The sequence below is a fragment of the Nasonia vitripennis genome, chromosome 3 (genome assembly GCF_009193385.2).
Source record: "Nasonia vitripennis strain AsymCx chromosome 3, Nvit_psr_1.1, whole genome shotgun sequence".
Lineage (NCBI taxonomy): Eukaryota > Metazoa > Arthropoda > Insecta > Hymenoptera > Pteromalidae > Nasonia > Nasonia vitripennis.
Window position 1 is genome coordinate 5,844,372 of NC_045759.1, and position 13,571 is coordinate 5,857,942.

The following is a 13,571-nucleotide window of genomic DNA, read 5'->3' on the forward strand; positions in this document are numbered from 1 at the left end:
TCGACGGCGAAGCCAAGCCAGGGGAATAATAAAAGCTCCCCCACTCTCTCTCTCTCTTTTCGTTTTCCCGCATCAAAGCAAATATAACGAAGGACGCGCTGAATAATTCGCGCGCGCGAGAGAGAGAGAGAGAGAGAGAGAGAGAGAGAGAGAGAAAGAGAGAGAGAGAGAGAGAGAGGATCCCCCGGCGTTGTTTCGCGCAACGGCCATTGTCGAGTCACTGCTGGTGTCGCTGTGTTGTTAGGTCGTGAGAAACAAACAATTAGCGGGCGACGCCGAGCTCGCCATTATCGGCTGCTGCAGCTTTTTTGCCGGGGCGCGACTCGAAACTTTTGATTGTAAAGCACAACTTTCCTGCAGCTGTGCTCTCTCTCTCTCTCTCTCTCTCTCTCTCTCTCTCTCTCTCTCTCTTGCCGTTGGCTTTTTTCACAAAGGCTACGCTTTTTCTGGATCAAACTGATTTTTTATTTTTCGGACACTTTCAACTTTTTCGCTTCAATTTGGAATTTTTCAACTACCCGCGCTTTCGCCCATTCTCTTATACGTGCCGTAGATACGAAGTCCTTTTGAATATGTAACGTTTTGTTGTGCTCCGGACTAACGCAAACTTGGTGACACTGCAGTACACTATATTGTCGCTGATTATACGGGCTTCTCCGCGGAATGAAATTCGCCCGACGCGACACACTCTCCGCGAGAAATCAGTTAATGGATTGGCTGACACTCGCGCGCAGTGCAGCCACTTATTGCGGCCGACCACGAGACTATTACCCAGAAAATTCGCAAGCGTGTATGTACGCGTTTACAGCATTCGTTCCCCTGAAATCCGCCCGTTGTGCTTTTTGGAAGTTTAGCCATAACAGTCGGATACAAATATTTCACAGATTTTGACTGTCGATATTTTGTCGCTATACCATGGAAGCTCGCAGATGCATCAGCTTCAAGTTTTAATGCCCTCACTAATAGATTCGCGCACGAGTCGCCGCACGTTTATACAGCCTGAGTGCAATCACGTGTTTTTGCATCGACGTACGTGCGCGCGCTACCGTTCCGCGGGACGAAAATTCCAATGAATGCATTTCCGAAATCGAATCGCGCGCAGCATCATTTTGATACACATACCAAAATTGAATGGCTTTATTCAATCACACACGCGATATCGTATGAAATTCTAACACTGCGAATCATCGTAAAAATCATCGGAAATCCATGCGCAGAATCAGCCGGAAAATTCCTCTGTACCATGCGAATCACACACCGACAGAGAGCCGCGGTCGCAGATCGATCGCCCCGAGCAATAACCCCTGCAGCGACGAAAACAATCTCTCGCCCGCGCGCACGATAACTGCGCAAAAGGGACGTCGGCGTATCGACGCATGCGTTAGTGGTAAAAAAAAGAAAACAAAATTTTTTGCGGAGGCGGCGAAAACGTCGCCTTCTCCTACGCGCAGTATCTATAGCCAGAAAGAGAGACCGAATTTGATTTCACGCTCGTCGGAACTTTTGGTGTATAGGCCGGAATAACGCGTATAAATCAGGCCGACGCGAACTCGGGAGTTGCTGCTTTTAATAGCCGGTCGCGGTCGAGATGAGAAAGTCGCGGCAGCCGCGCATAGCTGTTGTACGGTTTCGCTGGCTGTGCAACTGGGACTACTATGGGACTCCTTTGCGTTTTCGGAGGACACGACTCTAATGGTTTACGAGCATACCGCTGGCTTTTGGGTTTTGATTGCTTGTGTTGATATGGACTAGGGCTTCTTACTCTCAATCGGAGAAAACTATAGATATGCGTGTACTTTGTGCTCGCCACGATCGCCTTGACGTTGATGTAATTATTTTCACGTATTGAAATTCGCTCGACGCAGTCGTATATTAGTATTATTCAGACGGACGAGTGCACGTGATAAATTGTGCATATTTTCATCGCGCGATGGACAGCACTGCTAATTTCAGTGTGCGGAAACGAAGCTCTGCAGCTTCTGTGGCAGAGCGTCGACACCCGAGAATTTACTCGTTCGGTTATTGATCAATTTGTTTGCGCACTTTTTATACAGTCGAGTTTTGATTTACAGGCGAAAAACAGGATGAAAAATAAAATTTTCCGGTATCGTCTGCAGAAGCAACTACAGCGCGGTGGGAAACCGATATTCCCTTGGTTTTCACAACATTTCTCGGAAAGCGACGATCGGAGCGATACGTCAATATGAAATGAAGTATACGCACTCACCGCGAAAGTAATTTCATCGAAAACAAGAGTCGCAAAAAGCTTCCAATAAACACCCGCAAGTTCCGCGTTCAGACATTATCCCCCTCCCGCGCGATCCGACTCGGCAACTTCGCTGTTCTCCGGACGCTTAAAAACTTTCTATTGTTATCCGCAAACAACTTTTCCAGCGGCGAATCTATCGCCTCTTCTCTTCCTCCGATACAGGCCACATTCGTCACGAAACGCATTCGCTGCTCCACTGATCAGCCTCGAGATTGTATATACGCTCTGATTAGCCATACCCCCGGGAGACCTCATAAATTTCGACCTACTCAAACTATCCGACTCATGCCGAAGTGAAAGAGACGGAGAAGAACTATATATAAACGGGCGCGAATGCAACGGTACACAGTTTTATACTCTCTGCAGGGGAGAAGAAAGTTTTCTCGTTCGCTGTGCATATCGCGACGTCGGCTTGATTCTTGTCGGGCATAACGAAGCAGCCGAAAGTTGAAGAAAGAAAGTGATAAAATGCGAGGTATAGAGGAATCGCGCGAACTGTTTGTTATTTGAGTTTGATGGGATGAGAGGGTTTTGTAACTGTCGTCGTGTTTGAAGGAGTTCTATTTACCTTGATGTTATCGATTGGTTGAAAATGAGGAAAAATCACATTATAAAATATCGAAGTTGATTCTTCTCCCTCGAAAGGCTGATCATACTCGCACTTGTACTACTGCGTCTGCACGCCGTTCTTTTTAAAAACACCAACCCGCATACACCGCGATATTTTCTTCCAACGCTTCCCCCTCAAAGCTGAAATTCTCATCGCACACAATATCCCCAGCCCATGAAAGAAAAAAAAAGAAGAAAATCAAAAGAGAAACTCTCGCGACACAGTCCGCGCCTTGTATTACTTATTTTCTCTCCTTCATCTCCTCGCATCTCTTTTGTCGTCGGCTCGTCGCCGCGCGCGGAGTTGACATTTAAATTTACAAAATCTTCTGGCGCGCTCTCGGTAAATTGATTTGCTCCGCGAGCGCGGTCCAAAAGGCGAAATGCAAAATCTGCAACTAGAGAGGGAGGAGGGAGACCACGAGCGCGCGGGCGCGACGTCTTAAGTGATTTCAGGCTGACTGCCAGTCTGCAGACGTTAGTTGTCGTCATGCGTTCGCGCGTCCCGACGCGACGAAGCTTCGCGAGTTTACATAAACCCTTATACTTCAAGCGCGCGGTGAGAAACTAGAGAGAGCGAGGAAGGCTGGCTTTGACTTGTCGCTTGAGTTTATTAGATTTAACCGCGCGAGTTTTTAACCTGAAGTTATACCACGCGAATTTCGAAAATCACTCGCTCTTCGCATTCTCTTGTATGAAGGTTATTAATTGCACGGCATACACTGTGAAATCGAGATTGTGATGGAATCGAATATTTTTCATCAAGCTAGAGTGTCCGTTTTTTTTTGCGTGCGCAATATCATAGAAGCTCTTTATTCGATAACAAAATTTTTCAAATACAATCTAGAATGCTACGTTCCGCACGCGCGAATGATCAATTAACTTTTCTTGCCACGCTGCCGAAAAAAAAGATGTACAACAAGCGCAATCTAAAGAGATGATAACTCACGGCACAGTGTTTCCAGGCGCGCTATAGCCCCGAACGAAATTCCGTTTTTAATTTCGCCGGTATAGACGTGATAAAAGAATCTCACGTTCCAGCAGTTAGATAGGGAAAAGGTCGAGCGCGAGCGCACGCCAGATGCGAGGAACGTGAAACATAACCGGGCGAAATGAGAGAAACGTGCTAAGCGACAGGCGTGTCCAGCGCGCTTTCAATTATTTATGTCCTCTGCGTCACTTTCTCGCGCGCGCGCGCGCGCTCTCGATGATCTCTCGATGCCGAGCGCGAGACAAATTGATTGAATTTTGCGCTCGCGCGGAGCTGTGGATAAAATAGGGCTGTCAATTTTCCTGTGTATACGCGTGTCCGATGTGTGCGCATGCCTCGAGGCGAAAATGTATCGCCGTCGCGCCAAGGAAATGAACGGCAGCGACTTTCAATACCGTTCTTGGAGGGATGTATTTTTGTATATACTTTGTGTAATTTTGAGTCGACGATCTGACGGAAGCAAAACTGTTTTGCGAGTAACTCCTGTGTCAGAGCTTTCGATTCTATGAACGTTCGATGCATTCCTCTTCTCTTTCTTTCTCCATCTCGTCGGCGGCTTTCCTTTGATGCGACGGGGTGGGCCACGTGCATGCTGATCGGCGGAGCAATTTTCCTGTCTTTTTCTGTGTGTGCGGCTCTTTTGATCGCGACACGCTTTAGCGATCGTATAGACGAGTAGACCTCGTGCTGATTCACCGGTTCTTCGCACCAACGCACGACAAACAAATGTTTGCCTTTGTTCTATTTTCGAATTGACTCCGCTGTAGACGAGCAACTGATGATCATCAATCGATGCTCGCTATATTACTTTTTTGTAACTAATTAACATTATGGAAAAGCAGTGTCTAAATTATGGTTATCGCACAAAGGACAGCGGCGCTAGTTTTTCCACATGAGTCTTTGACACGGAAAAAAGCTTCCAGTATTCCATTCCATTATGCCAGGGAAAAATACATAAAAATTTCGCCGACGACGAACGTTCCTCGCTCTGTGTACATATACTAACGCTCTTTCCGAATTCTTTTCAGGTGCGAGGGCGGCTGGCTGCAGTTCGAGGGTGGAGCCAGGATCTGCGGCCGCGACTCGCGACTCTCGGCGCCCATTGTGCTTTTTTCCGACAAGCCGCAGCCGGTTTTGCATATGCAGTGAGTACACACACACATACACACCTATATATGCGTACATATACGTATACACACGTACAGCCAGCATGAATCCATCTACTTCTGCCTTTCCCCTCACTCTTCACCTCGTCTCTGCATTATTCTTTTCACTCGTCAGATTGACGCGAGTATACGCCTTCCATCACGAAATTCTCGCGGAGTGTGCGAAGGAAGTACGGACTGATGAAACTAGGTTTCGAATAGAATTTTATTTCGAAATTTCTTCTTCCCTAAATCGGAGACGCTGTACTATTAACCGGTAATAATCAGCCGAATTCTATGCTCGAGTGTCGACTGCGATTGAATTATAATGGCCGTCTGATCGCTTGCACATCGATTATCGCGCGTGTGCGCGCGCTGAAAAATCCCCGTATCACCAGTGAATCACCGAGTAAATCGAATGAAATTCGCCAGCCAGAACTGGCAGTATAGTTCACATACACACACACAGACAGCGAACGGGCGAGCGAACGCATTAAAACGAACGCGGCGAAGCGCAGGATACAAATCCGTGAGCTGGATAATTGACGTAAATCAATCAGCGTGTTTAATTTGAGTAAAAGAGGGGGGAGAGAAACGAGATTATTTGTCATAATAACGTTCCCCGACATTTCCAACGCGAGGGGTATTGACTTTTATCGCGTTTCATGCGAAGTTGTACCTCGCGCGTTCTCTGCCTCCCTTTTTATTCGTCGAAATATGTGTGTTAAAAAGGAGAGAGAGTGAGCATGCGCGAAATGAATTTCATGTACGATAAATTGGCTTTTTTGTGATTAACGAATTACGATGTTTAATCCGGTTTCGCACCTCTCTCTGCGTGTAAGTGTGGCAGTAACGTGTTGAAATTTTACGGCGCTGTCGATTTCACCAGCGCGATTCGCGTTTATAAATGAATATAATCGGAATTCCACGTAAATTATCGAATTCAGCGTCATAAAACTAAATGATCATAAATCTCGTTCACTTTAAATACTGCACCGAGGGGTATATATTCTTCGACACGAAGCTGACACTCGTTGAATCCTCAAAGTTGCGGCTTTATCAGACATCACTTTCTCTCCCTCTAGAATTTCCTCAATAAACCAGATTCGAGATAGGTTATATATACAGCCCGTGACAAGAACAGAGCGAGAGAGAAGTCAAGGGAAAGAGAGCTCGGACGACAAATGTCAGCGGAGCAGCCAATTCCGGGGCAGACGCGATAAGAGTGATGGGCGGTCAAACTGCGAGTCGAGATAAGGAGGGCGTCGGAAAGTTGACAAGTCCGTGTAAAATCAGAGCCTCCGCGCGCGCTGAGTGGCCTTACTTTTCGCTTAAACTAATTATGCGACATTAGCTGGCTCGACTCCAACTTGAACAAACGATCGCGCGACTTGGCAATGAGGCCAAAACACTGATGAATCTATATCGTATACGTGTATGTTTATGGTTGAATGGCTACGCCGACATCTTCCGTCAAATTTCACACTTGATCCACGAAAAGGCCATTAAGCGATTATTTTTAAAATGAAAATGTTTACAAATGTAATATCTTTATTATCTTTATTCGATATCTTTATTAGAGTAAATTCATCGTGAATAATCTCTTATCGCGCATATTCGCGGATAGTGTATTCATGGCGCTTCTTGATTTGAGAGTTGTAACGTTTAGATTATCTACGCCAGCGCATTTGGAGCAAGCTCCCTGCGCCGTAACTCCTTCAAGATTATAGCTAGCTATTTCTGAAACTTCCTGCAATCAAGTTTGAATGCAACTTGATCCCTTATCTATGCTCTTGAAATTATCGTTATATCCGCTCTGTAACGGAAATTATTCGATCAAATTTTGTAAAAGATTTGCCTCGCATAAACACTCCTCCGACATTCGAGTAATAATCGAATAGCTGATCCATAATTTGAATAAAAAACTATCTGTTATGCAGGACACAATACACAATATTAAATCCGCGCGACTTTTCAATATCAGGCTTATATTACCCGTTCCATACACCCCCTCCCTCATTTTTCTTCTCTGCATTCATTTTGCTTTTTGTTCCTCATTTCGCCATTCCATCTTCCATCGCTCTCTCCCCCTTTCTCTCCTCGAATTTCTTTATCGAATCGCCTGCAAGAAGCGGCGCGAGTGCACGGCGGTTCATTTACATTCTTATTAAATTGTTTCGCTCAAAATTATGAGGAAACTTGGTGCGCGCGCGATCTCGGCTGCGGCTGCGCTCTCTCTCTCTCTCTCCCTCCCTCCCTTATTCCTCTGCTTGCTGCAGCGTCGCGCGACTACCCATTCTTCCTTTCCGGCTGTCTTTACCTCCCGGCTGCGCTTTTTTCGACCTTCTCTCTCTCTCTCTCTCTCTCTCTCTCTCTCTCTCTCTCTCTCTCTCTCTCTCTCTCTCTCTCTCTCTCGCTGCGCTTATTCTTGCGCTTTCGCTCCGTGCCTCCGGCTCCGCTCTATTTATTGCGCAGTCGGAATAAATATGTAAGGAAGCCGATGAAATGAGAATGCACGTGCGATATACGCCGGATCGATGGCCCTGATGGAGAGAGAGAGAGAGAGAGAGAGAGAGAGAGAGAGAGAGAGAGAGAGAGAGAGAGAGAGAGAGAGAGAGAGAGAGAACAGGGTATAGGATATCGGGATTTCGCAGTTCTCGATGCGCGCTCGGCTTCGGAATAATTTATTGCTCGAAATATTCAAGCTGCGACATTGTTTACGCATCGAAAGTAAGCACGTCCGCTTTCTCGAGAGCCCTGCAACAGTTCCCCGTGTTCTACATTCGAACGAGAAAAGAATATGCGCGTCTGCAGGACGTATCTTATGAAATTTTATCTCGAGTGCAAAACTCCTCTGGAGAGACATATTTCACCGGAAAAATGCAAAACACTGTCCTCCTCCTCCAGGCAAAATGCGACAACGTCGCTGCGTAATAATTTTAAAAACAATGAATTTTTTCGATGTTCCTCTATTATTCTCGCTCGTCCCGGAATTCGCGCTACCTACCGGCGTGGAAAAACGCCAAAAGACACAAGGCGCCGGCGCGATTCTCGCGAGCCCTCGTAAATTGCCGCTAAAGTTTGCCGGAGAGGATTTGCGATTGAACGTTCTCTCTGCGTGGAGTCGCGAGGAAGAAAAAACGCGGTGTGACTCGCGAAAAAGCGAGCGTTAAAATATACGCGGAGATCGTATAGTTCGGGCTCTGAACTCGAGAGCGAAAGATTGTCTCGTAACGCGAGCATAAAAGTCAGCGTAAGTCTCGGCTTACGCGTATGTTTACAAAAATTTGCATTCTTACGGCGATAGGATTCGCCGTTCGCAGTCTATACGTTGCTCGCAAGTGTTCGCCGGTCTTTTCGAAAATATTTTAGCTTTGAAAGGGTTTTCCATCCTTTTTTTATTGAGGAGCGATTACTGCGAAGTTTAGGAATAAGGAGCTGAAAAAGATGGTTTAAAAATGTAAAAACGTGTAACCCTTTAGGGATAACCTCGTGGATACCGAGTTTCTCCGAACTGATGAATTCGCATCGCCTTACTTTTTTTCTCTTTTCGGCGCTGCGCGCACAGATGAAGTGAATTGAACCGAGCGAATCGCTTCTCGGCGTGGCAAAGAAATCGAGCCAATAGAGCGTGTAATAGCTGCTTGTTGTTTCCACGGAAAGTGGATTTCTGCCCTGCAGGAAATTTCAAAATATCATATAAAACTTTAAAGCTGCAGCGGAAGATTGAGGGTTTTGGTGTCTTCGCACAGACGAAAATCAATATCGCAGGCAAACATCGCGAAGTTATTCGAAATTTTCAAGTTTATATTAAATATCTCAAGGCACGTATCGGTACACCATACTTTTACGCAGCAATAACTTGATACAAGGGAATGTGGAAAAGTGCTGGGATTCAATTTCTCAAGAGGTTATTTAACGCAAGTTCCTTATTACTTTTTTTACTACTTCGCTCGCGTTCTCTGTCTTCGCTGACTGCAACTGCGTTATATACTTTCATCTCCGGCGTCAAATAGCAGCGAAAGCCTCTTTTCACAAAAACTTGTCACGAAGCTCTGACACATCCCTGTCTCTTCCTCGCGACGAACTTTACCGGCGAAGTAGCAGCTAGCGAACAATATGAAAACAGACCGATGTCTCTCATGACGCTGCTTTGGAAATCCATTCGAATATTTTCAGTTCGGCTGAAGCAATAATACGGCTAAATACTGCGTTGTATTATGCGATACGCGTAAACGCCACGAATAGCCGTTGTATTTCTAATTAGTGCCGATAATAATTTTCCGATCAAACTCGGCACAATATCAATCTACATCGGGCATGACGTGTATCGATTGTTTTAATTGCACCTAAAACTATACTGCCAATTAGCTATATCTCTTAGAGTACACAATACTACATCTATGGACTGAAAGACACGTGCACCTCTTCAAAGTTTTACAAGTATGTATCATGCGCAGATCGACTCACTCCACCGGTGTAGGCTAATTTTCCTGCCCAAGCTCATCAGGCTAGTAAACACTGGAGATGGAGCGGAACACCTATAAGGCTCTATCACCTGAGCGAGCCTCCTTGTGGCACTGAGTAGTTCGTGAAACTTAAAGTTGCCGACGCACTTCAGACACGAGTAGGGCAACCGCGTGAGCTTTCGGAACAGTTCGTTATCTCTTTCTCGTAAAACGATGTTTCCCTTGTCACCACGCGCATATCATCTTCGATTTTCTCCGGAAAGTAAGGGAAGATATAGACTCGCTCGTTCGTATATTTTACGCGGTATTTTAGTACGAATATTCCAGTGACCTCCTATCCTTCGTCTCTTTCACGATCGTCGACCCGCAACGTCCCATACTTCTCCCGACGAAGCGTATATATTCGTCGTATCTTCCGGAGCCTGACGCTCGCGTCGTCGTCGTCGACGGGACTGTGTCATAAAGGAAGGCCGAATGATGACACAGTAGGCTGTATATAGGATACGTATGTGCTATTTCGGAAACTGAGATACTGGGCTACGCGGAACTGCTTCGTCGCTTCGAATGATGATTGCGTCGTTAATTCCACGCTTCCTCGCTTCGGAGTGAGATTTTGTTAGAGAAATTTATTGAGCTGATTTATACTGTAAAAACGTGTCCAAGAGCGACGAAAAAAAGCAACGAGCCAGAAGTTATCTTCTCGACTAGTCCGCGCAATGAAAAAGGTCGCGTATTGCGCGTCTTTCATTGGACCTTGGCCCCTTTCGCTTGCGTCATACACAAGTAGCTACATGGATACTCGAGCTTTTCACGAACTTTCGGTCAGGGCCAGTGAATTTATGACTCCATCCCGCAGTGCATTTTACGGAATTTTCTTCCGCAAATACACACACACAGTATCGCAGCGCAGATCGGAGTAATAATTCACAACAATGAGTCGCGTTGTTGTTTGCGGTACGTGCAAATGATGTGTAAACGCGAGAGAGCGAAGCATTACCGGCAACACTATTGTTTAAAGTTTTGAATGGCACGAGCGAATTCCCTGGGATTATATTCGGATAATACCCAAGCTTCAAAACAATGGCAAATTCAATTGTACAATATCATAATCCTCGGGGTAGACAGATGTTTTCATTAAAGTGAGATAATCGCGCGTGTGCGTTACATTCCGTTTCCACGAGTGCACTACTACTGACGAACTCTTAAAAATCGAAACATCTCTCTTCCCCTGGGCCCACATCCTCGATTAGAGATGACCGCACTTTCGCGAAATCTGATTGAATTTTGAAATACGACGGCGAATCGACGCTGATCCGTGACCCCTTTGCATTCTTTTCTCTCTCTCTCTCTCTCTCTCTCTCTCTCTCTCTCTCTCTCTCTCTCTCTCTCTCTCTCTCTCTCTCTCTCTCAGCTGCTCCAACATCCCTCGTATATACCTCGAACTTGTCGGCCGTTGCGCTTCTTTTTCATTTCTCCCTCCTCTCGTAAGTCCCGCGCGATTTATTCTTCTTTTTGTTTGCCGCACCAGCGACTCGGCGCCCACTAAATCCTCCGGCCTTTTCTATCTCTGCCCCTGTTTTAGTTAGTCCGTATACGCGCTTGCAGCGCGGCTTCGAGTGCGATCATTTCTTCCGTTTTTGATGCCCGAGCTTTTACGATCACTGGAAAAATTGATGAGGCGGCGGCGGCTCTATGGTTTCTTTTTTCTCGACGCCACCGCTCTATAGCGAATATCGGCTTGCCTAGTTGCATAAAGGGAACGAAGCGAGCGAAGTTACGGAAGTATTTGCATCAAAGTGCATCGCTGCCTCGTCTGCGGCTTGAACTGTTTACCATCTTAACTTGTCTTCGGCAAAAGTTATATTTGCGATGATGCTTTGTTAAGATCTGCATTACTTTGCAGCGTCCGTCAGAAGAGGTAAGATATCGGATCATCGCAATTTGTCTTCTACTCCCTACAATGAAGATACATTCCTGAGATAATTTCTCGGGCAAGCGACTTATCCTCGCGCGCGGCTCGTAACGGCCTGCTGTCCTCGTCGTTAAAAAATGAGCTGAGCCAGCTCTAGTCGACTGTGCAACTTTTTAGGATCGCGGCTCGCTCTCGCCTCTTTATCCTACCGCGGAGAGAATATAAGTCTTTTGAAACAAGCCCAAAACCATATTTCACCCCATCAGAGCCATAAAGCCCCCGGGCGCCGCGTTCTCGCATCGATCTCGCCAACTCTCTCCTTCTCTCAAATTATATCCCTCTCGCTAAAATCGCGCAGCCGTAGAAATCCTTCGACTCGCTGTAAGCGTCACTTACGCGCCGAAGTAATAACGCGCACTCCTCGCGCTTCGTCGCGCTGCGAAAATTACTCGCTCCCCCAGTGGTATAATAACGCCGCGCTCAAGAGATCGATAACGATCATGAAGTGCGCCGATGTTAACGACCTCGCGATCGTAACAAAGAAGCCACCCGCCGTTATAAATCGTCGGCTTTCTTGCACGCGCCATCGGTTATTCGCCGCAGCGCTGACCTTGGGAGTCCGGCCGACGAGAGCTTTTTTCCTCATCCATTACTGCGAACAAGAACGGAAACATGTGTTTCGAGCTTCATATGACTCGGCTGCGTAGTCGCGCTGCGGGGCACGGTTTGTTGCGTCGGATGATAGATAATGCTTTTTTCGACTATCGCGTGGTATATGTTTTAATAATTCTTTATACGCACGCTACTCGGCCGGAAATTATGATGGGCTTGTTTGTGCGCAGCTCCGCCGCGCGGATTCCACGGATTTTCGGGATAAAAAGGAATAATCGAACGTTTGGACGCGTCTTTTTATTTTTCCGTAGCTTAGTCAACACAGAGAGCACGCATCGCTTTATGTGCGAAATAATTTAATTAGCCGCGTTAAAGAGACGTCTGAGCGTTATAAATGCCGAAGAACGTCAGATTTATTGTTTACTTTAATCTGGTTCCCATAAAAGCGAGCTAATTTCGCCCCGAGAACTTAATTCTCCCACTAAAAGAGTACAAAGCGAGCCGCGGAGCGCTTCTCCGCTATTTCCGAGAACGACGTCGGCGACGAGTATAGCGAGAAGAGAACGTCTTTTGCCCTCCGCAAGCTCCACTCCGAGAGAGAGAGAGTGATCCGGCTAATTACTTCGGTCCACAATAAGCAGCCATAAAAGTGCCCCTCGCTTTCGGCGGAAGTCAAATTCAGATGTATATGCTATAGTCGGCGCAGACGTCTCTCCGGGCTCATTTTGCGCGGATAATGAGAGTAATAATCGCTTTTCCTCTGATGCGCGGCTGGGACGACTGTACTCCGGGACAGACGGGATTAAAAATGAAAGCTATATAAGGAGGGTATTAGATTAGCTCGAAGAAAATGACGGAAGGTAGCGGGGAGGATGTACGGAGAAGGTAGATGGAAAAGCTCGACGGACGAATGTCTTCCAGAGCTGCGCGGATTAGTTCGTCATCTTGATGCAGTGATTATTATTATTGTGTATAATCAGGCCTTTTATCGTGTACTTGCGGTTTATCTCTTTGACGTGAACATTTTCGTAAGTTTAATAGAATAAATTCCGTTGAAGAGACGAACCGTGAACTATACACCGTCGCCTGAGTAGAGTAGGTCGCCCGGAAACGGTGCAAAGGGGTCCAAACCGCTCGATTTTATGAAAAAAAACAGCTTCTGACTTCTTGACACGATTTTATTATCGTGCGTATGCTCGCAGTTAGCTCTTTTCTCTTTTCAGCTCCTAAATGCCAACGACTGACTGAGAAGACTTTTCCCTGCTTTTTCTTGTTCTCTGCGTGTGCGCCGAATTAATTAAATGGCGTCAGAACAAAAGGGCGAGTTTTATCTTAATTAGGTGGCTTTAACAATAATCTTATTCGACTTTCGCCGCCACACATGCCATACGCCGCGATAACGTTGTAGCAAAAATAAAAAACATATACCCTATACTCCTGAACAGTCGAGTGCTGAAGCCATTCCCGTAGTTATAGAGGTAGAGAGAGAGAGAGAAAAAAAATGAAAACACTCAAAGCTGCAGGAACGAGCAACGATACTAAAACCTCTCGGAATTTACATTAC

The 13,571-nt window shown here is 46.2% G+C and overlaps 1 protein-coding gene across 2 annotated transcripts in view; it reads left to right on the forward strand.

The window, feature by feature from the left end:
* The window catches only part of LOC100679318, a 166,412-nt gene that overhangs the window by 88,273 nt on the left and 64,568 nt on the right, over window positions 1-13,571 (forward strand). For both annotated transcript variants that reach the window (XM_016984242.3, XM_016984241.2), the window contains one exon: window positions 4,898-5,014. In XM_016984242.3, the coding sequence (XP_016839731.1) occupies window positions 4,898-5,014 (117 nt within the window). The remainder of the gene's footprint in view (window positions 1-4,897; window positions 5,015-13,571) is intronic.